The sequence below is a fragment of the Phalaenopsis equestris genome, unplaced genomic scaffold (genome assembly GCF_001263595.1).
Source record: "Phalaenopsis equestris unplaced genomic scaffold, ASM126359v1 Scaffold000121, whole genome shotgun sequence".
Classification (NCBI taxonomy): Eukaryota; Viridiplantae; Streptophyta; class Magnoliopsida; order Asparagales; family Orchidaceae; genus Phalaenopsis; species Phalaenopsis equestris.
The window spans coordinates 1,002,131-1,024,667 of NW_018164563.1; the positions used below are offsets into that span (position 1 = coordinate 1,002,131).

The 22,537-nt window shown below is 33.6% G+C and overlaps 1 protein-coding gene across 1 annotated transcript; it reads right to left on the bottom strand.

Moving 5' to 3' along the window:
- Positions 1-14,091: 14,091 nt before the first annotated feature.
- Positions 14,092-22,293, bottom strand: LOC110021075 (protein ECERIFERUM 1-like). Its single transcript, XM_020719407.1, has 10 exons — positions 22,176-22,293; positions 20,929-21,152; positions 19,308-19,540; positions 17,119-17,338; positions 16,574-16,949; positions 16,389-16,496; positions 15,531-15,731; positions 15,320-15,418; positions 14,633-14,806; positions 14,092-14,472 (listed from the first exon to the last, which is right to left on the bottom strand). Exons 1-10 carry the CDS (start codon positions 22,233-22,235, stop codon positions 14,308-14,310), a joined length of 1,860 nt encoding a protein of 619 aa, XP_020575066.1. The 5' UTR covers positions 22,236-22,293; the 3' UTR covers positions 14,092-14,307.
- Positions 22,294-22,537: the final 244 nt, after the last annotated feature.

The following is a 22,537-nucleotide window of genomic DNA, read 5'->3' on the forward strand; positions in this document are numbered from 1 at the left end:
TGAGGTGCATTTACACAAGTCCTAGATTCATATAAATTTTTCAGAAGTACTCACACAAATTGTAATATTATACGCGAGAAATAATTATTAAATTCATGCAAATACTAAAAACTATCTAACTTGAATACTTGCACATATATTTGGGTCATTCAGATGCGTGCAAGGTTTACTTTAAGCCCCTTAAATACTGTCAAGGTAGATTTTACTTGTGCATATTAAATGTTGTGACATACTTATATATAACCCTTATTTGAGTACTCAAATTGGTCGCCCTAACATCACCAATTTGCCTTAAGCAACGACCCTAATTTAATTTAGGTGCATTTGAAAGCATTGGGTGTGGTTGATTCGAAATAGAGAGACTTCAAATTCTCTGAAGTTTCTTCTAAGTTTCGTTTCACACTCATGTTAATGTTCATCTATTCATACATCGCCTTTGCACATTGTTTTGTCAATTTTATGATCATTTAAATTCTTAGTGGTCCTTTTTTTAGTCTTTTGTTAAACGAAAATCTGGCAGCCTCTTGACGTCGTCCCTACGAAAGTTTTAGGCCTTCCCATCATGTTTAAAAAAGCATATATGTTCGGTATCTTATGACTTAACAATGGGGAGTCTTCATACCGATAATCCTTAAAAAAACATGCATAGACCTTCAAGTACATGTGCACAAGATAAACATAAAATTTCTTGCCGTGTTCGAACAACAAACACACAAATACTTGATGTAGGGTTTCTATACCGAGATGAAAGAACAAACATGAGCATTTAAATAAAAAATTTTCCTCGCATCAGAAAAACGTAAGAATTACTTGTATTTGAGAATTCATACATGCTCAAGATTACGACCATGTTGAGGTGCAACACGAATGAAACTTTAGGAGATGTTTGGTAACTAATTTAGAGTAGGATTTAACTTGGAATTTACCTAAATTTCGTCTGATGATCTCACAGATTTTATAAATATATATTCCACAAATTTTGACTGTAAATCTCAAATTTACTAAATCCCATGAACCGACGAATTTAACTTCGCTGCCTTGAATTTAAGATTATTAAGATTTAATAAATTCATTGTCAAATAAATTTTTAGATTTAACTTATTCAGAATTTAATAAATCAAAATTTAAGAGATTTAGTAAGGTGATATTTAAGATATAGTAAACCCATATTTATCAATCTTTAATCTCGTCTTTCCACCTTTTTGCGAAACAACTCGGGCTTTGCTGCAGCTTGGTAGGGGATTAGGGATGTCAAAATGGCTCATTGTTCGCGAACAGCTCATGTTCGACTCGTTCGCTAAGTTAACGAGCCGAACACGACAACGACTTGTTAGTTCGTGTTTGGCTCATTTTGGCTCGAAATACTACTCATCGCTGTCAAAACGGCTCGTTGTTCGCGAACAACTCACGTTCGACTCGTTAAGAAGCTCGTGTTCGACTCGTTCGCTAAGTTAATTCGTTCGTGTTCGGCTCGAAATACCACTAATTATATATATATATATATATTTGTGTGTGTATTTTTGATGAGTAGTATTTTTAAAAAACTTAATTGACTAAAAAGGCTACAAAGATTTATAATCAATTAAAAATATAAATTAATAAAATAGAATAAAATTATTAAATTAAATTCAAATAATATTTTATAAATAATACATTTTAAATCTTCCCCATCTCTTAACGTCTTATGGATCTTATGATTACATGTGATGCATGTGATTAGGGTTTGTGAACAACAAGGGTTTGGCTCACTAAGTTCGTGAACAACAAGTGTTCGGCTTGCTAATCAAACGAGCCGAGCAAGAACCAACTTTTTTGAGATTTGGCTCGTTTATGCCCCCGGGATCGCAAGCTGGTTTGCTGCAGGAGAGATGGGAAACATGTGATTAGGGTTCGTGAACAACAAGGGTTCGGCTCGCTAAGTTCGTGAACAACAAGTGTTCGGCTCGCTAGTCAAACGAGCCTAGCAAGAACCCACTTTTTTGAGATTTAGCTCGTTTATGCCCCGTGGATCGCAAGCTGGTTTGCTGCAGGAGAGATGGGAACAATGACGGTCTAAGGGCCCGTTTTGGGCAACTTATTTGGGTGTGGCGTTTTCAAAAACAGCTGAACCATTTGGAAAAGTTGTTGGACGCACGTTATCGTGCCGCAGTGATTGACACAATGCTAAACTTCTCAAACTATTTCTTTTCAAACATCTCATCCTTTGAAGTGATGCTAAATTTCTTTTCAAACTTCTCAAACTGTTTCTTCGAAGAAAGAGCTGTTCAATATTGTTGGGAATCAGAATTGTTATTTCTGATTCAAATGTTCAAATAGTTGTTCATTGGGTGATTGACATAATGCTAAACATTTATATGAAGTGCTCTTTTTTTAAAGCTATATGGCGAAGAGTATTCAATAATTGAATTGGTATTTCTGATTCAATATTTGCTTTCCTCGGATTGTTGGAATTGTTGTATATGGCATTTGCAATGGTATTTTCTGCAGAGCAATGAATTCTGGAAGGTTTCAATTTGCTATTCTTGAAACTATATAGGGAGTATGTCTTTTGCTTTCCCCGACTTGTTGGGTTTGTTGGGTTTTGTACTTCTCGTTGAATTCTGGAAGGTTTCAACTTTGCAGAGCACTAAATTTAGCTTGTTGGGTTTGTTGGGTTTCAATTTACAAATGGATGTTTCAAAATTTTGGGAAGAGTGTTCAATGCAAAATTTATTTCTATTATAACAGGGTGAATATTATTGTGTGCTTAGTTATGGCATCTACAATGGAAATTTCTCCTAACCTAGACTTCAACATAGCTCTGAATTGTAGAAATTTTCAAATTGTTGTTTTTTTTAAAATTCTTGGGGAATATGTCTTTTGCTTTTCTCGGCTTGCTAGGATTGTTGGGACTTGTACTTCTTTTTATGCCTGATTTTGAAGAAGAGGGAGAGTATTGAGAGTAATATTGAAAGCACAATTTATCTCTATCATCACGGAAGAGAACCAAGCATTGGGGCCTAGCACATCCACTATTTTCATCAATTATTTTCAATTTTTCGATTAGAGAGCCAACCATTGTCCCCTGCAAGAATGATTGATTGGGTTCCTGCAATGTTTATTCATTTGAAAGAATGACATGTTTCTTCATTTCTGATTTGCAATTTCATCTTTTGAAAGAATGACATGGTTAGTTGAGAGGATGTTTTTCGAAAAAAACTGTCTTTATTTCTGATTTATGTATTAGGCCTGGTTAATTGAGAGGATGTTTTTTGTGGAATTAGCTGCAGTCTGATGTTGCCATGATATGAGGGAAGTATTATATTGCTATGCAGTATGTATATAACTATGTAATCTTACAGATTTGTTTAATAAATTTTTTTTGAATTTCGTTCTGTGTATATAGGTCATTGACCGAACCACATAATTCTTACGTGTACTTGTATTTTTTTGTTTCGATTTGTAAATTGCAACATTATTTGTGGAGTTTTGTTTTATTTATTTCTGTACTCAAACAATTAAGTTGTCACTGAGCAGAATGATCATTTATCCAATAACAACTGTCAGTAAATTATTCTAAATAAACTGTCTCAAACAACAATTCAAATTATTCTGCACAAATTATCAGTTTATCCCTAAAATACCCTAATTGCGGCGAAAGCGGCAATCTTAATGAAATATGAACAGAATGATCATTTATCCAGTAACAACTGTCAGTAAATTATTCTAAATGAACTGTCACAAACAACAATTCAAATTATTCTGCACAAATTATCACTTTATCCCTAAAATACCCTAATTGCGGCGAAAGCGGCACGGAGGAGATTGCTGGCGGTTTCGGCGAGGAAGGTAACACTGGGTGCAGGTACGAGAGCGAGCGAATGACCTGCAAGCAATGGGATTAGGGAGGCTAGGCAAAGAAAAGAAAACAAAGGGAATGAGGCAAAAGGGGGCCTGAACTGTGAGGGCGTTAGATGGATTGCTTGAGCAAGAGTGTTTGAGGGTTCGGAAAGGGGAAGACAGGGAGTGAACAGTGGATCTATAGGGGATAGCAAGCTGGTTCGAGGTTGAAATGAGAAAGTAGAGAAGTCTCTGGGTGTTGGAATTTAGGGTTTAGGAAAAGAGGCATAGCTGGGGTTTCCAGCGTGAGCTGAGGTAATCTGAAGATGAGACCGAAGGGATTAGGAGCGGATGGGGAAACCTGCGGTGGACGGGACCTAATGGCGGCCAGCAGCATTCAGACCGGAAATTAGCGGATCGAAACTGGTAAGAGGATCTCAAAATTGCCATTTGCATTATTATCATTTTTTAATTATTTTTTTATAAAATCTGATTATAAAGGATAATTATCAAAGTTATTTAGAAGTTAACTTTTTTTTCTTAATACTGGATTCAATTGACACACACACATACATATATAGTACAAATGAATGGTTGTTGAAGGCTATTATAGGAGCCTCCAACTACCCTCTTGTGTCTAACTATTCGAGCGCCGCCCCCACTATCGACAAATTGGCCAGATGAGGATTCAAACCTGTTACCTGAGGAGACTTACGATCTTCAAAGAAGTTGCTCTACCAACAAGCCACGACCGACGGAGTATAAAGTATATATATATATAATTCTTTCAAAATTCATCATTGCGCGCCTTGAATTACATGTCATTGGCCTCGTGCCATTTGCGCGCCTTGAATTACATGTCATTGGCCTCGTGCATGGGCAAACTTTATGTTTTGCATTTTTCATAGATTATGGAGATATGTGTACCATTGAGGTCAATTTGGCACTTGGAACTCATCAACACAATCAATTTTGCGATATTGTTCTGAGTGATCTCGATCATCATGAAAGTAATTCAATCTCGAATCACATGCTATACATTGTAATCCATTATTTTGACTAGGATCAATAAAATTGATCATGAAGGGTATCTTTTTGGTAAAATTTGATGTTTCACACTCAACCACGAAAGTTATTTCTTGCATGTTTGTGGCTTGGACAATTTTGGTGGTGTTTTGAAGGAAATTAAGCTCGATAAACAATTTTATTGATGTCCCACTCCATTCTTCATGAATTCAAACTTAGTACTAGAAATTCCAATAGTAGTCGAACCAAGTTTAGTCTATCCCACCCAATATTTCATTGCATGCTCTATGGCTTGATCTTACTCTTGTTTTAGCATACTTTTCATAATGACATATGCACCCATAAAGCCATCTTGGTGGGAGCAACATCATAATGGCAAGACGATCAAAGTAAAAGGCTAGTTGCAGAAAATGTAGAGTGTAGGAGATGGAAACAAAGCCCCTCATCATCATCCATACAGAAAATAGAGATAAAAAATTAAAAAACTCCATGTGGCTAAATTGCAAAACTATTGTGACGAAGAAAATATCCAGAGAATCATTAAAAAGAGAGTCACGAGAGCTCTCAACAACAATGTAGGTGAGAAGAAACTATGTAGAAAACCTCCAAGCAAGTTTGCACTGAACTCAATGATAGATGGTAGAAATGGTGGTTGAAAATTTAGAGATTCTCCTATCAAATCTCCTGGAATTTCTTTTCTTCCAAATGAAATAAACTAAGCCACAAATAGTGAGAAGGCAATAATATTTTGATTTTGTCGATCTCTAAGGAGTGTCATTTATTCAAGAGAGAAATTGATGGGGAGTGAGCCTTAAAAGAAAAAAACATTAGCAATTGACAAATATGTAATAAGGATGCTACAAGTCATTAAAAAAATAAGTGTTTGACAAATTCAATACTTGGGTGAGAAAAATCACATATAGGATTTATGTGGATCCCCTTATATTGATAACACATTCAATTTTTAAGTCTCCCACAAAACATAACTAAGTAAAAGCAGAAAATCATGTGCATAATGCCTATATCGAATCATGTGATGCTAATCTGCAATAGATGTGAAGTTATAAAATTCAATCATGTGATTTTGAAAGATTAAAATTTTTTTTCCATAACACCAAACCATTGTCATGTGTATATAATATGATTAGGGTCTGTTTGGGGCAGCTACAACGGTTTGAAGAAACAGTTGTGAAGCTGTTGCAGAAGAAGCCGCTGTTCAAAAAACTGCGGTGACAATTAAAAATTTATTATTATTTTAAAAAGTCAAACCGCAGCTTTCTGACAACTATCACACTTTAACAGGTTAGGTTGAAAAAATAATTTTCAACAACAAAAATTTCTAGAAAGCAACAAAAACAGTTATCCAAAGAGAGCTGTCGTTGCGGTATGAAAAGCAAAGTATCCCGAAAGCTGTCCCAAACGGATCCTAAAAATAGACCTCACAATGCCAACTTCTAAAGGCAGATTAAAAAGTCATTAATAAATTATTACTAATGAATCTTGATACGCCACTAATAAATTTTCTTCATTTGACACGAATCTCAAAGCATAACACGAATCTCAAGACAATACAATATTTTAAGTAAACAATATTTTAAGTAAAAAATATTTAAATCTTGATAAAAAGTCATCCAGAGCTCCGATTTAAGCAGACTTATATTCTAACTGACTGGCTCAATGAAACAAACCTAATGATATGAAAATTAGTCTAATCCGAGTCAAATCAAGCTCATATCAAGTCATTAAACCACTCTTGAAAGATTTCTAGACACATTTGGAAAGTCAAACAGATGTCGGCACTGACAAGTTTATACTCGAATCTCGAATCAAGCGGCTAACGAGACCAAGATCACTCAATTCCGACATCGTTAAGTCCCTCAAATGTTCATTAAACACGACATGATCAAAGGAAAATCTCTGGACCGTTCGATCAAAATGGTTGATATTTATGCATTAATTGCACTCAGAACACTATAAATAGAGCCCTATCCCTCTCATATGGGGGGCGGAAGCCTTGGGATAGAATTTGAGACTTTGAGAAGAAGCTGAAGTCCAGCACCACCACCGACCGCCGTCGACATCCGCTGATCGCAGTCGACGATCACCGACCGTCGTCGTCTACCGCCGATCATCGTCAACCACCGCCGATCATCGTCAACCACCGCCAACCAGACTCCGTCAGTCAACGTCCTAACTTGAAAAATCTAGTAACCCTCTGCCGTCTGTGAGACAAGAGCTCACCACTACGGTTCATGTGCCAACTACGATCTACGTGGTCATCGGCTCATGCAGTTTCTGAATTCAGCCCCAACGGCCTACATACGTTATTAATACTCTCTAACTAAAATCTAAGTGATTCACAATTCTCACAATTGCTTACTATGACTTCTTTAACCAATCAACGCTTCTGGAGCAACCATCTACTACACTCACGACGGACTATTACCTCCTTAACAAATAATAATGACCCATGCAATCTGTTTTCACCAAGAATTGCAACCAGACTATAGTTATGCAACTTTGTAATTACATCTTCTCTAATTTAGAGAAAGAATGAACATGTGTACTTATCATTCATAATGAATTATTTCAACTAGGCTAGACCCCGTGGTTTTTAATACACCAAAAATATATGCATTTTTAGACCCATATTTTATACTCATTTTTTGTGATATTGCATTTTAATGAAAGATATTTTTATGTTTTCTTGCAGGTTGTTGATTTTTAGGACTTGAAGCAAAAAAGAAGCAAAAATGATGAAATTTAATGATGAAATTTGAAGTCAAAATAGCGTTTTTGGCGTTTCACAATTGTTCTGACGGCGCCAGCATCATAAATCAAGTGTTGGGCATCTATAAGATAAATAAACTTGAATTAGTTTTTTATCATAAGAGGGCTATCGAGTTGATGAAGCAAATCCTGCACGTCACATTAACCCGGGTGTCTCGAGCTCGAAACAATAAAACAGACGATTGTTTAGCTAAATTAGCTAAAGAGATGACCAACATGAATTTTGAGCCAATATTGATTGACGTGCGTACTCGACGAGTCTTGGAATCGTCGAACTTACAACTCTCGTGGACAAAGGAGTCATCAAGTTCAAGCAACTAGGATGCAACTTCTATTGTTCCTCATACTCCTGAGATAGTTCTTTAAAATCAACATGAGACACTCTTGACAGAGGAACAAGATGATTGGAGACAACCCTTCATTGACTATTTCAAAGAAGGAAATTTGCCTACAGATAAATCGATAGCTGCACAAATAAGAAAGAGAGCCCCACGGCTCGCTTTTGTCAATGAAACCCTCAACTATAGATCATTGGAACAAATATAGCTACGACGTTTGGGGTCTGACGAAGTCAACAAAGTTATTGTTGAGGTACATGAAGGACTTTGTGGCGCACATCAGTCGGTTCCTAAAATGACGATGAAGATCAAAAGAATGAGGTATTACTGACCATCAATGGTGAAATATTGCATTGAACATGCAATGAAATGTTATGAATGTCAAATTCATGATAACATAATACACCAGCCACCTACATATTACACCCAACTATAGCATCTTGGCCATTCAAATGTTGGGGTTACGAATGTTATTGGATCGATTGATCCACCATCACCAGGATTCCGCTTCATTCTAGCAGCTACTGATTACTTCTCAAAATGGGCTGAAGCTATTCTGTTTAGAGAAGTTACTGCTGAGTAAGTGACGAATTTCTTCACTCACTACATTGTCTACTAATTTAGTGTATCACGTTGCATTATTTTAGACAATGACTCAGCTTTTAAAAGCATGAAGATATAAAAATTTGTCGATTGCCAGAAGATTTATTGGTGATATTCTTCGATATATAACCCAAGAACAAATGGCTTAGCAAAAGTTTTTAATAAAACACTGGTTAAACTGCTAAAGAAGATCCTCACTAAAAATAAACAAAAATGACATTAAGATGATCGAAGCATTGTTGGCCTATTGCACAACTTAAAACTCCGACCAAATTTACTCTGTATGCATTGGTGTTATAGCTAAAGCGGTATTTTCACTTGAAGTTGAGTTGTCATCACTTCGAGAAACTTTAAAATATAGTCTTACACAAGATCAAAATGTTCGTCTGCGAATGGAAGAGTTAGATGTACTGGATGAAGTGAGACTCTAAGCTCAACAGAACCTGGAAATTTACAGAGCAAAGATGTATCAAATACTTGATTATAAGATGCTTCCTCGGACATTCTAGAAATGAGAATTGGTTTTGGTGCTGAGAAGGCAAATCATTCCTCATCAGAAAGTTGGCGGTAAATTTATGCCTAATTGGGAGGGCCTGTTCGTTATTGAGAAAGTGTATTAGGGAGGAGCCTATCAACTTCTCAATTCGAAAGGTCGACGGCCAACGCCTCCAATTAATGATCGATACTTGAAAAAGTATTATACATAGTGGCCAAACCAAAGATGTTCAAAATTTCATTTTAAAATATAAATGATTTGTTTCATTTTCATATATATTTGAAATTCTTTTGTAGCACAAAAATGTATTTCAAAGTTATTGTAAATGTTCCCCCATAAGATTAAGGGCATTTTTTTAGTTCATTTGAGCTGATGTTGAATTTAAATTCACAAATTATGTTGCACTGTAGCACAAAAACCCTAAACCCTAAAACCCTAAAAATTCCCCCCGCAAGAGTGGGGGGTATTTTTTAGAAACCTTATATAAAATATATTCAATTTCTACTTACAAGACAAGGGGCTCATTGTTGGGGTTGACATCATGCGTCAAGCCGAGATCCCCAAATATGATGCCAAAATTCTCAATTTCAATGCCACAAGTATTAGGGTTGATATCAAGCTTAAATGCCGAGATCCTCAAATATTTGCTAGAAAAAACCATCAGGTAAAAATATATGCAAAATGAAATTTGAAAGACAGAGATTTTCTTTGATCAAAATTCTTAAAGTTCAAACTAAAAAGACTTTGATATTTGCGAGCCTTGACGATTCAAGTTGGAAGGATGCAAGCTCTATCACAATTCATGTCTAAAATTCAGAGAGGGTAAAAAAAAAAGTTAAACTCAACAAGCCCAAATATGTCCGAGTTGCTGCAGCTTGCTTCACTCAACAAGCCATAAAAACGATCGTAGTGAAGGAGCAAGCTTTTCCTACTCAACATGCCATAAAAACGTTTGTATTAGGAAAAACCCTACCTTTTTAGTTTGATGACAGGACTTGTCCAGTTCCCAAGTTCATCCAATTTGACAAGTTTAAGTTTTTAAAATCTAGAATACTTTTTTTTTAAAAAAAATTAATAGATAAAAGGAAATCCCTAAGTCTATAAATTGAAGCTTCATAAGCTGAAGAAGCAAAAGTTTGTTATAATCGAAATCTGGGAATCAAACATATCATGAAGGTCGGACTTAACAAGCCCCAACTATGACTAAGTCGTTGACAACTTTCTTCACTCAACAATTCATAAAAACAACTGCAGTGAAGAAGCCCCCATTTGTTAGTCCGATGGCAAAGACTATCAAATACCAAACCTATCCAACTTGAGAGTTCAAGTGAACTAGATCAAGAAATTTTTCTTGATCGATTAAAGGTCAAAGAAAAATAAAAAGAAATGGACACCGCTAAAAACAAAACATTAAGTTGAGCTTGATATTCTTTTTAAAGAAGCTTCAACAAAGGAGGAAATTAAAAAAAAAATGAAAAAAAAAATCAACTAATAAGATCATAAATACATAGAGATGTCAAATTACCAAATGTTGTTAATCTTACAAATGGTGAAATGTAACAAGCTACAATCAAAACATCATAAAAGACAGACTGCAGAGCTCGAAGCTCTGTCATAATTTCAGTAAGAGCCTCATACTCAGTCTTAGCAACCTACAACTCCTGCACCACCTAAGTCAAGGCTGAATATGCAACTAATAAGGCCCAGTGACAAGTCTGAAATCAGAGCTGCTCCCTCTCAATTGTCCGTGTATGCCTGGCGTGCTCCATTTGAAGACCGGCCTTGCACGACATGCTGTCTCTGATCTCTCCTAGAAGATGCTGTATACGAGCCCCTAGACTCTCAATCTCAGCTGAAGTATCAAAAGTGTGTTGGCGAGACGTCTGTAAAGCTGCAGAGCCTCTCCAACTCATCATGTGCCACATCAGCTGCCTCACGACATCTCCTAATCCTTTCATGAAGGTCAGGTAACGAAGCTCTGGTCCGATTAATACTGAGAGCTCTGAGTCTTCGAACAAAATACTCTGCCTCCCGGCATACCACCTCCTAGTATGTGAGCTCTGGGCCTCCCAAACCAAAGTGCGATAAGAAGTCCAACACAACATTTGCATCCGCAACAAACCTCCTTAAAGACTGATGAGATGTAGGATTTAATCCGGATATCAAACTCCATAGATAGGCTAATGCCTGTTCATGCATATCCCGGTGCCTAATATTTGAAAATGACGGATGTTGATATCGGATCTCAGACTCGTAGTCTGCTCCAATTGGTGTTGTTGGAGAGAAATATTAAATATTAACATGTTATAATGAAATCACATATATGTATATATATCAAGGTAAAAAGTGAAGGATATTGCCTAAGCTAGATTCCCCCATGTCCACTGAGGAGCTATCTGGACGAGATATGATGGGTACGATAGCCAAATCAAGCGGAGTGAAATCTAATACTGGCTTTTCAAATAATGACTCTATCTCAACTGAAATCATCAAATAAGGATGGATCTCCTCCGGTGATGTAAGAGGTTGAGGACTATGACCAACCATCTGATTAATTGGAACAGAGGAAGACTCACCCCGAGATTTGACATGTCTATCTGCTGAAGGATCGTCGACAAAAGATGAAGGTGACTCCCTAGCTCGTACTTTAGTCGGTGAAGAGACAACTGCCTCTTCTACAATGGGCTCATCCCATCTCTGATCTTCATTGTAAAGAAAATTAAATAAAAAAAGTTTGAAAGGAAAATATAAAAAAATAGTTTATAAAAGAAATTTTGCTTATAAAAATTTTTTCCTATACTATCTTCAACGCGTGGAACACTGTGATGGGACCTCTGATATCGAGGGAAACGAAATGGTCTCTATAATACCACTAAAGAAGAGCTTCATAATGATATCCTCTAGTGAGATACAACACTATCAAAGAATGAGCAAGGAGCCAACTGATATAGAGTACAACTCGTCAGTGCTGGTACCCAAGTGTCAAAGTGCTGACCGAACATCGTAGTGATGCACCCTGAGCGCCGCAACACAACAATACGGCCAAGATAGTTATTCACTTCAAAATTTAAATTAGAAAGTAAAAAGGTGCAGAGGAGGCGTTTAGGAGAGAGAAAGAGACCTACTTGTGTGCGAAGTCTTTTGTATGAATGTGTGTGTGTAAGGGTGGGGGAGATTACTAGTGTGTGTGAAGTCTTGTAGTGTGAGTGGGTGTGTAAGAGTGTGGGAGGCTACTAGTGCGTCCGAAGTCATGTAGAGTAAGTGAAAGAGTGAGAGAGTGTGCTTAGCTAAGGAGATCAAGTGGGAGTGCGGGACCAAAGAATTGAAGTTTCTATAGCAAAATTTAGATTGCATTCAAGGATTTCAGGCTCTTTAATTTCTCTATCTTTTTTGTATTCTCATTTATAAACACTTGTGATTTTTGGTTCAAGTGCACAAGATTTTATGTTGTTAAGTTTTGAGTCATGATAGGCTAAGTGAATTCTCCTTTGGATTTGTGAATTTTATTTTAATTTTCTTTAATTATGTATTTTAGTTGAGTCCTTACTGAAATTACTTATTTACTATTTTCTAATTTAATTTAACAATACATACACTTGTTTAAATTTTTTTGAGAGTTTGAGATATCAAAGGAGCCTTGTTTTTTATATGGAGATTAATAACTAGGGTTTGGGGGAGTAGAAATACATCAACTAAACCATAGCAAATACTTAGGGAAATGAGTTTATAGATTTTAGAAGTTCTTAATGCATAGACATATAACATTGTTAAATTTAAAATTAAGGCTTTTTTTTATCGACAGAGATTAAAAACCATCAGTGATCCCAATTAACAATACATTAATTTTAAAATCATAATTTAATTTTGCAAATCCAAAATTTTTATTTTGAATTTAACAATTTCTACAACAGCTGTCATTTAAATATAAAAATTTTGGTGATCGTAATAGATTTTAGAGTTTTAAAAACTAGTGTTTGGCTTCTAAATAATGATTACATCATTCCTCATAGGAATGATATTGGATTCAATTCACTTTATTATTTGAATGATATGTACACTCTCCAAAGAGAAGTACTAATTTTTTTTTACCCTAAACTACCAATTACCTAAGCCACGTTCACCTATTGCAAACAAAAAGATCATTTAGGTCTCCATTTTCAACGGCCAAAGATGTGGACAAGGTTGTTGGAAATGACCATAAATCGTATTAATGTGGAAAGACTAGAGCAGTGTAGCAAGGCCATCCACATCAAGCCTCCAAAGGGATGCCACAACAAGAAGAGACTTTTAATAAGTCATGAATGATGACAAGAATTGTCCCCAAATTTACGAAGTAGAGAAATGGACACAATTTCAAAACCAATCATGTTGCAAGGAGAGGACTCGTCCACGTTGTGATTGCTCTCAACTTTAATATGTCCTACTTTGTATTGTATTGGCACCTCAAATTATAATTTTTCTTAAATACAAGTAGAAGTTATTTACCTTGGCAAGCCCACGGCTTGATTTCCCATCTAAAAAATGTTTGAAGTTGAATTCTCTTCTATTTAGATATTCTTGATGTTAATCTTAAAGGGTTTTTTGATCTATTCACACTATAAATAAATTTTATAAACTAATGATTTTCTTTGTATTAAAATAAGATCATCACACTATTAGGATTTTGAAGATATCTGCATCTTTCCAAATGATGGCATTTAGTAATTTCTTCATTTTCTTAAAATATATTTTCAAACTTCAAGTAACAAAATGAATTTAGAAATGATTTTATTGTAGAAATTTATTAGCCTTTTTTAAAGGAACTTTTATCTTGCTACCAAAGCATAGCTCACATTTCATTCATTCTTGGTAAAAAATAGGCCCTTTTCGTTGAAAACACAACTAAATTTTATACTATTCCTTATTATTGATGTTATAAATGTTTTTCATATCATAAAATAATAATATTCACTCATAATAAAGCAATTTGCAAATAATAATAGCATAAGATATGCTTGCATGTGGCACTTAATAAAATGCATATAAGAAAAGGTTCAAAATGTAATAAAGGCATCTTATACATGCATCTTCTAGCACACATTTTCAATAAAATAATTTATCATCATAAACACTTATGGTCGTCTTCATTGCCATAGAATATTAACATACTTCCCTTCTTACCTCTTACTAACTAGCATATAATTAGTAACAATATTACTTATATTTATATCACTTATTCTTCTTAGACTCCATAACTCATTGCTCAGGAAGCAGTGGAAGGAAACCATGTCGACGTGCTGCCGTCCAAATCTCCTCCACTTGAAGCACAGTCTCACCACATTCATGTTCATCGTATCCCTCTAATCCATGAATTATTCCAGCGATACGCCATGCACTAATTACTCTCCTTGGCAGCCAATTCTGCATTGTTATTTGAACTTGGTAGTCAAATATATAATTTTAATGAAACCAAATTGAATACTGTTACAAAGTCTTTGTTTGGACTATAGTAAAAGAGAGGGAAAAAATGAAAATCATGTGATTTATTGGTTGAATAGGAAAATTTTGCCATTACTATTACCTCGCAAGAGTGCATGTTTTGTAATTCATTTGGAATTTTCATGGCTGGAGTGTTGTAATAAATGCAATCTTTTCTAACTTTTTTTGGTGGAAAATGTGAAAATGGAATGAAGGTTGTTCCAATTTGTGCCTTCCTTTGTTCTGCATCATCCATACCATCTCCGACCAACCAAACCTACAAAAAATAAGAAATTCTTTGAAGTTATTTCAATTTTTTATTCTATCGCAAGCACAAAAGCCATGCAACTATGATAATCTTTGATGAAAATTGAATTCATTAAATTCATGTGTTTAAAGAGCAAATGGATTGGCTTTTAGTGTTATATTATCAAATAAAGAAAAAAAAAACAAAATCTGAATGTATGCAAAGTGTAAATTCTAATGAAAAATATTTAGATTATAAACATGTTTAAATATCAGTAGATCTGTAATTGATTTGTCAATTTTATCAACATATTTATAATTTAGTGTATTATTCTTTATCTAGTTTTATCAGTAAATTGCAATTATAGGAGTACAGAAGAATCTCATTAAATAATTTCCATGAGAACAATTCCATAAAAATACTGGTGTTAAATGTTTATTATGATTGTTGTAGATTTTATGATAATTATAGATTTTTCTTCATTACATAAACAATTATTTTAGGTAAACTGTTCTGGCTTCATAGAGCAAAGGAAATCATTACCTGAGGCATATAATTGTTTGAAAGCATAAGGTTTTCTTTTGTATTTCCTAGCAAGAATGGCTCATGCATATAATAGTCATGTTTGTTTGCCATTACAACCTGTATATAATAGCATAGTTAGCAGTGATTTGCTTAAGTGTAGCTAGCAAAAATATATACCATGAAAATATTTGGGATTTTCTATAAATTAATTTTTAATAATTGAATTTACCTTTACACCTTTGTTGCAGAGGCATTGGACCACTGTGCGAGCAACTTTTGATATGTTACCTATCAATAAAATTTGTTTGGTACCTTTGGGAATGCTATTAAGAATCACAGCAGCTGCCAAGCTACTCCCATCCACAATTCTTAGTTTCAACTTTGGATACTTTTGAAGGTAAAGCTCACCACTTTCATTTAGCTCTTTTGACTAGAAATAAAAAAAAATAGTCATATAAGTAATCTAAGTGCTCTAACTCAAATGATATGTTTCATAGTTATCTTTATGTTTATATTATCTCTTTAGCTAGATAATTTAGATCAACTAGGTTGAGCTATTGAGTTTCTCTTCATATGAATTACCAAATCTTAGAGCTTGTAATGTGGCGCTAAGCTTTTTTATATTTTTTAAATTTTTATGTATTTAGATTAATACCAAGTTAAGCATTTCATCGAATTTGTAGACAAGCTCATTATGGATGATAAGGTATCAACTTATAGTTCATGTAAAAAAACGCTAAGACTTTTTCATTTTTATATGAATATATTAAAAGCTAACCTAAGAAGTTGGGATAAGGATGATGGTGATGTTAATCAACTATAAAAATATAAATGCAAATGCTTTAATTTGTACTAGCTAATGTATAACTAAAAAAATTTATGAGCATTTACATGTCAATTCAATACCACTAAAACAAAGTTGATGATACAAACTCAATTATTATGTTAATGATCTTAGAAAGCAATAAGTTATTTTTTGTTTTTTCTTGAACTACACTACAAAATTTTTTTGTTCATTTATTCATGAATTTAGGATTATTATTACTATTATTGTTTAATTACCAAGGTGAAATAGTAATGCACATGCCTGGTTGAGCAATCCTAAACTCAAAACCTTAACTCCCTTGGCATCAGCCTCTAAAATGGTCTTTTCAATCAAATCATTTATAGCTTCTTTCTCCCATGATAAGCCATACTGCACATAGAAAATGCAAGTTGTTTAGAAATATCATAAAACTATATTATCATTCAAAGGAAAGGTGATTTTCATACTTGGAATTTGTATCTTGGTATGACCCATGTTTGCATTTTGATATCCTTCAACTTATTTCTTTCGACAACAAAGGAAGAATTGTAAAACCATGTGAGTACCATAGACACCCACGCGATCGGCCACATCATCAAGTCATGCCACTTGGACTTGTATGGTTTAGAAGCCAGAGATGCAATCCCTAGCCTTAGATGATATATTGATTGCAAGGTGGTTGGATGTGTAAGGTGAACAACATCTATTATCTCTTTCTTTCCTTTCAATGAATTTTCATAAAGTTCATCTGATGATTTATCAAATGTGTTGTACAAATAGTCATAAAATGGCATGAATAAGGAGTAGTTAGTCCGAAATTGTGTATGATGGAGTGAATGAAACCTGCATCAAAAGAATTATTCCATTCCCTCATAAATAATGAATCAAGCAAAAACAATTTTAATAATATGGTATTTCATCATAGTGAAACTAAACATAGCTCATGTCTTCAGACTCCTGCTCAGTTTATTCCTTACATGAAGATTTACTTTCTGTAAGGACGAGTACTTACGAGGGAGTGTACATGAGGTATTTCAATGGTGGAAAGGCTGAGAATAGCCACTTTGGAACCAATTCAAAGTTGCAATGTCCCATATTGTTCATAAAGTCAATGTAGAAAATATATCCTACTAATTGTGCCATCGAAGCCGTTCTAGTATAGACTGTGGCCAGAATTGGGATAGCAAATAACATAAAGTAGACGATGTGCTCTGCAAATGGATGAATAACAGCTGCAATTAACATCAAAAGAAAATATTAGATATATACTTGCATGAACTAGAACTTATGATTCTTACTCTAATTTCAAAATTTATCAAACTTGCATGTTAGAGTGGTAGATATTTTCTCTCTATAGTTCTTTGGTACTTATATGGATCAGCTAAATAGGACAAGTCTTATAATTTAAATGGTATTTTTATAATTTAAATGGTATTAGATTGTTAGCTTGATGCTGTTTTGCTTTTTAATATTGAAGTTGTTTCAAATTTTTTTGTTAATGCATAACAAATTTATAAATCATGAATGAATAGGCTTAAAAATCACATAAATCTTTTGGTTGGCTATAGGTAAGAGGAGTATTTATTTACATACATTGTAAAGTTTTAATATCTCAACCAAAATTTACAAATTATCATTCAAATAAATTTTACTATTTGTTTGCCTTTTTTTTTTTCTAAAAGAAATGTAGGCATAATATTTACACTCAAAATTTCTAAACCTCACTAAACCTAAGCTATGCATGAAAGAACAATAAATAGTGCTTTCATGTTGTAGGAGTTGAACTCGAACAAAATATGCTAATATGACGGGCTAATTAGCTGCTGTTTTTATACCAAAAGGTAACATAAATATATTCTTTGAGTAGAATGACGGCTCAAGCTCGACAATTTTTCATTTTATTTTTAACTAATATTCTAACTAATTTGTTGCACTTATGAGCACAATGTAACATAAATGTTGAATAAGCAAGACCAACAAAATTTCTTAATTTACATACATAAATTGAAATTATTAAAAAATAAATATGAAATAAATTAAAATTTTCTGTTAAAATTGATTATTTTATAATATTTACAGATGATGATAAAGTAGTCGAATATAAAATTAACCTTAAAATTATGAATGGTTAGAAATGTCATACTTGGCTAAATTTGCAATTGAGCCGTAAAGTGGTCCCTATTTTGAAACTGATCCTACATTGAAATATTTATTTTTTTACCATGACTCAGAATTCTTGATGCCTAATTTAAAACAAAGTAAAAAAAGCCAGCGATTTAAATCAAAGCTTTGCCCTATCTCGTGGAAAAATAAAAAAAGCATGCCTGATATAAAAAGGGTTATTTCCAACAACCAAAATTAATGCACGAACCTCAAAATAAGATGAGAGCTTAAAAATTTAATCCCCTCATTCTTAGGTTTAGAAGAGAAATTCTCTCTCCCTCTCTCTGATCTGTCTGTCTTTCTATCTCTTCACACACACCACAAATGTATATATATATATATATATAACCAGAGGTTCGATTCCCCCGGTGGAGAGTGTGGTACTCGATTTGTTAGGCGCATTGGGGATGGCCGGGCTCGTATAATAGCCTCAATCCATTCCTATATATATATATATATATATATATGTATGTGTATATATTTATTGGTATTAGAAAATAAATGTGGAGAAATTTAGCCAAACAAGAACTAGGGTCTAAAGGTTACAAATGGCTCTTAAAATATATAGTAATTAAAGCTCAAATTAATGGGTCTAGTTGAACATTTATTGCCTCATAACTCCTGTTAATACGTATGAGGTATGTTTTTGCTCTTAAAATATCTAGTAATTTAAGCTCAAATGAATGGTTCCGCCCCTTTCCACTCATTTCTTATATATTCATATATTTAACAACTAAACTTCAATTTTTACATATATGCTTATATGATTATGCTTGAAAATTTGTATTTTGCTTTAAAGTCAAACTATTGTTATTTTTGATGTGACATGAAAGATTTTATTGGTATAAATGTAAAAGGCCAAAGTGTATGTGCTGAACATATATGTAAATACATATGAATTGGGTGATATGTCTGTAAATGTCCCACATAATGTCATGCATGAGGTTCTCTATCTAGAATTCAAGCTTTTTTGAAGTAACACAAAATTAAAATTACAGAAAAAAGAAAAAAAAAAACATTAAAATTTACAGAACTTACAAGTGATTGGTTCGGTGACAATAGAGGCATGGTGGTGAGAATGGTAGCGGGAGTATAGAAAATGATGATGCAGTGCCCGATGAAACCAATAGTATAAGAACTCAACAGGTCCAGCATGCAATAAAATGGTTATAATGAAGCCGTTGAAGTTCCATAAAGAAATTTGTTTAGCAGCAGTGATCAGATGAAAGCCCACATAAAAGAGAATCCCATTGAAAAGTATCTGATCATCCCTGAAATCAACATTAATGATATTAAATATTTACATGCATATCACTAATTAATTCTTATGCATTTACATATATATTTAACACCTAAATTTTAATTTTTACATTTATGTCACCTTACTCAAGCATGAAACAATGTACTAATTTCACTTTTTCAAAGTTATAGCAGTGACATTTTCGTTGTGATATATATGAAAGATTTGAGCGGTATGATTGTAAAAAGTAAATATTAGGTGTTAGATATGCGAAGGCAAAGGAATTGGATGGTTTGTTTGTAAATGTCCATAATGATATCTAAAACCTGAACTTTGATTTTTTTCATAAATGCCACCATAACTATGCATGAAAAGCTGTATTTCATTTTTTTTTAAAAGTTAAAATGGTTGTATTTTTTATGTGATATGAAAGATTGATTTGTGCGGTATATTGTGCGGTATAAATGTAAATTAAATTTTGTGTTAGCTAGATATGCAAATAGAAAGGAATTGGATGGTATGTTTGTAAATGCCTGTAATGATATTTATGATATTCTCATATGTTGCACACCTTTTGAAAGGTAAGTGCGGCTGTGTTTGTTCTTGAAGTAGGAAGTCTTTAAAATTTCAAATATTTTAAAGGCAATTTATGGAGTTGAAATTCAATTTTCTTGTATTGTCTGCAAATTAAAACCATCTGATTATATATGTATAATTTAAATATGATAAAAAAAATTACATCTTCACAAAAGTAAGTCAGAATATGCTAATCTACTTTTTTTTTTCCTTCACACACTTTAATTAAAGCATCATTTATTAAGTGTGTCATCCGGATGTAGGACGACAGTGTGAATCACACCATGCCCTTTGCACAGCTGTGTGATGTGATCCACACCGTCGTCCAAACATACAATGTGTAGGCATACTATTTTCCCGTTCTTCCTTCAAAATCTTAGATCTTTCTCATTTTTTTAATAGTAGCTACCAAACTAGAAAAAAAAAACTCAAAAAAAGGGAAGGTTTACATACATGCTGATCAATTATTATGTATTTACAAATATTTCATACACTCGAACTCCAATTTTTACATACATGTCACCTTACTCATGCATAAAAAGGTGCACTTTACTTTTTAAAATTTAAAATGGTGATATTTTTGTTTTGTTATGAAGAATTTGGGCGGTATAAATGTGAAAAGTAAAGTTAAGGCGTCAGATATGTAAATGCATAAGAATTAGGTGGCATATATATGTAAATACCCCTAAAAGTTATTTATTTATTTATTGCCTTCTGGGATTACTTTGCTAATTCCGAGTTTGCATTGCTAACCATTTTATATGAAATTAAGCCCAAATTATAATTTATTATAAGAAAACTGTAGCTAAATATAATCAACAAAACCTGCATATTATGGCTTACCAGTTCCTCTCACGATCAACTTGCTCAAAATCTATACTTTTGTCAACAATCCGATGAGGACTTGTTGCAGTTTTGAAGCGAGAGATGCTGATCCATATCTGATTGTGTAGCATTCTTAGCAGAAGTGAAGGGAAGACCAAAGAATAAACTATGGAGATATCCTTCAGATCCTTCGTTGCAAGCAAGTAGAAACTATGCGCCACCCATGGAGCTATAACCAGGTACTGCATCATAACAAGAAATATTACATATTACATTTTAGTTCCAAGTATAATTTTTTAAGGGTTTTTACATACATTCCACAAAATATTTATGTATTTACATTTATAAACTTCAAAGTTTGATATTTAAACTTGTAACATTTTTGTGTCATAAATTTATGATGATGATGACGATATTTTTGATGTGATGTTAATGATTTGAGTGATATGCATGTAAACATGAATGTTTAGATGTTAATGTTAGATATCGAAGGGTTTGTGTTTGTTTGAGAATGAGGCTATGCTCCATTGCGTTGCAGAGAACATCGACAGAACCCTTCGCCTTTGTCTGGTTCATTTCGTCTTCATGAGTTGTGTCGACTGCACAGGTATTTCTCTTCCATTTCAGAACGCAAGATCTTCAGGGCTCTGGCCCTTGCTTTTAAATTTTTCTCAAAGGTAAAATGTTGTCTAAGGAACCCAAATTATATAAAAAATGTGCGGTATTTATGTAAAGTTCCCAAAGATAAAAGAGATAAATTAGTTGTAATACATGTATTTGAATATTCAAGAAAATTAAATTCTATGTTAAGAAAATAATTTGATCCATGTAATATATATCTTTTTGTTTCTAATTATACCGTTTTTTTATTTTTTAAAATCCTTCTTTCAAATTTATCTTTTCATTTTAACTCAAACTGTGGGGAATTATTCTGTCATAATCTTTTCTTTCCTCCCCTGAATGTTGTAAATGAAAACAAAAAACTTATTACAAAAATGAAAAAAAAAATGTTGCACGTGATCCACCTTGTAAATAAAAACTAGATCAAGCGGGTCCATCATTCTCTATGATAGCGAGATTTTGATCTGACAGCCGAATTTTGTTTTTATTTTGGGCAATCTTTCTTTCTTTTTAAACAAACCTTGCTCGGTTTAAACTCATGGAGTAAGAATTTATAACATACTGTGTCTTCATTATTTGCAAAAATACCAACCCAGCAAATGCAAAGCTTAGCAGGAAAAAATGGCAGTTGGGCCATATATTACCTTGAAGTTTCCAAGCTTCTGCCATGGCCACTCTGTGAGCAATCCTGGTCTTGAAGCCATGAATCTCCCAAGCTCTCTACTCTTGCAGTCACTGCAACTGTGGAAAAACACTTTCTTCCATGTGGTCTATTTAAAGATGGAGGGAAAACTGTAAACAAAGATTTTTTGGGGCATTTACATGCATACCCTACAATTCTTATGTATTTACACATCAAATACCTAAACCTTCATATTTACATATTAATCCTTCTCAAGTCCTTCACACAGCATCAATATTACCACTATCATTATCTTTTGAACAATGAAAAGCACATTTCTATATGTAAATCCTTAACACCGAAGTGCTGCAAGTATAATAATCA

Bases quoted from the DNA above. Each gene is read 5' to 3' on its own strand.
- LOC110021075 (XM_020719407.1), bottom strand. From the start codon at position 22,235: ATGGCTTCAAGACCAGGATTGCTCACAGAGTGGCCATGGCAGAAGCTT. The intron at 16,497-16,573 runs GTATGAAAATCA...TTCTATGTGCAG, and splicing joins TACCAAGATACAAATTCCAA to TATGGCTTATCATGGGAGAA. The intron at 15,732-16,388 runs GCATGTGCATTA...TTTTATTTCTAG, and splicing joins GTTTAGGATTGCTCAACCAG to TCAAAAGAGCTAAATGAAAG.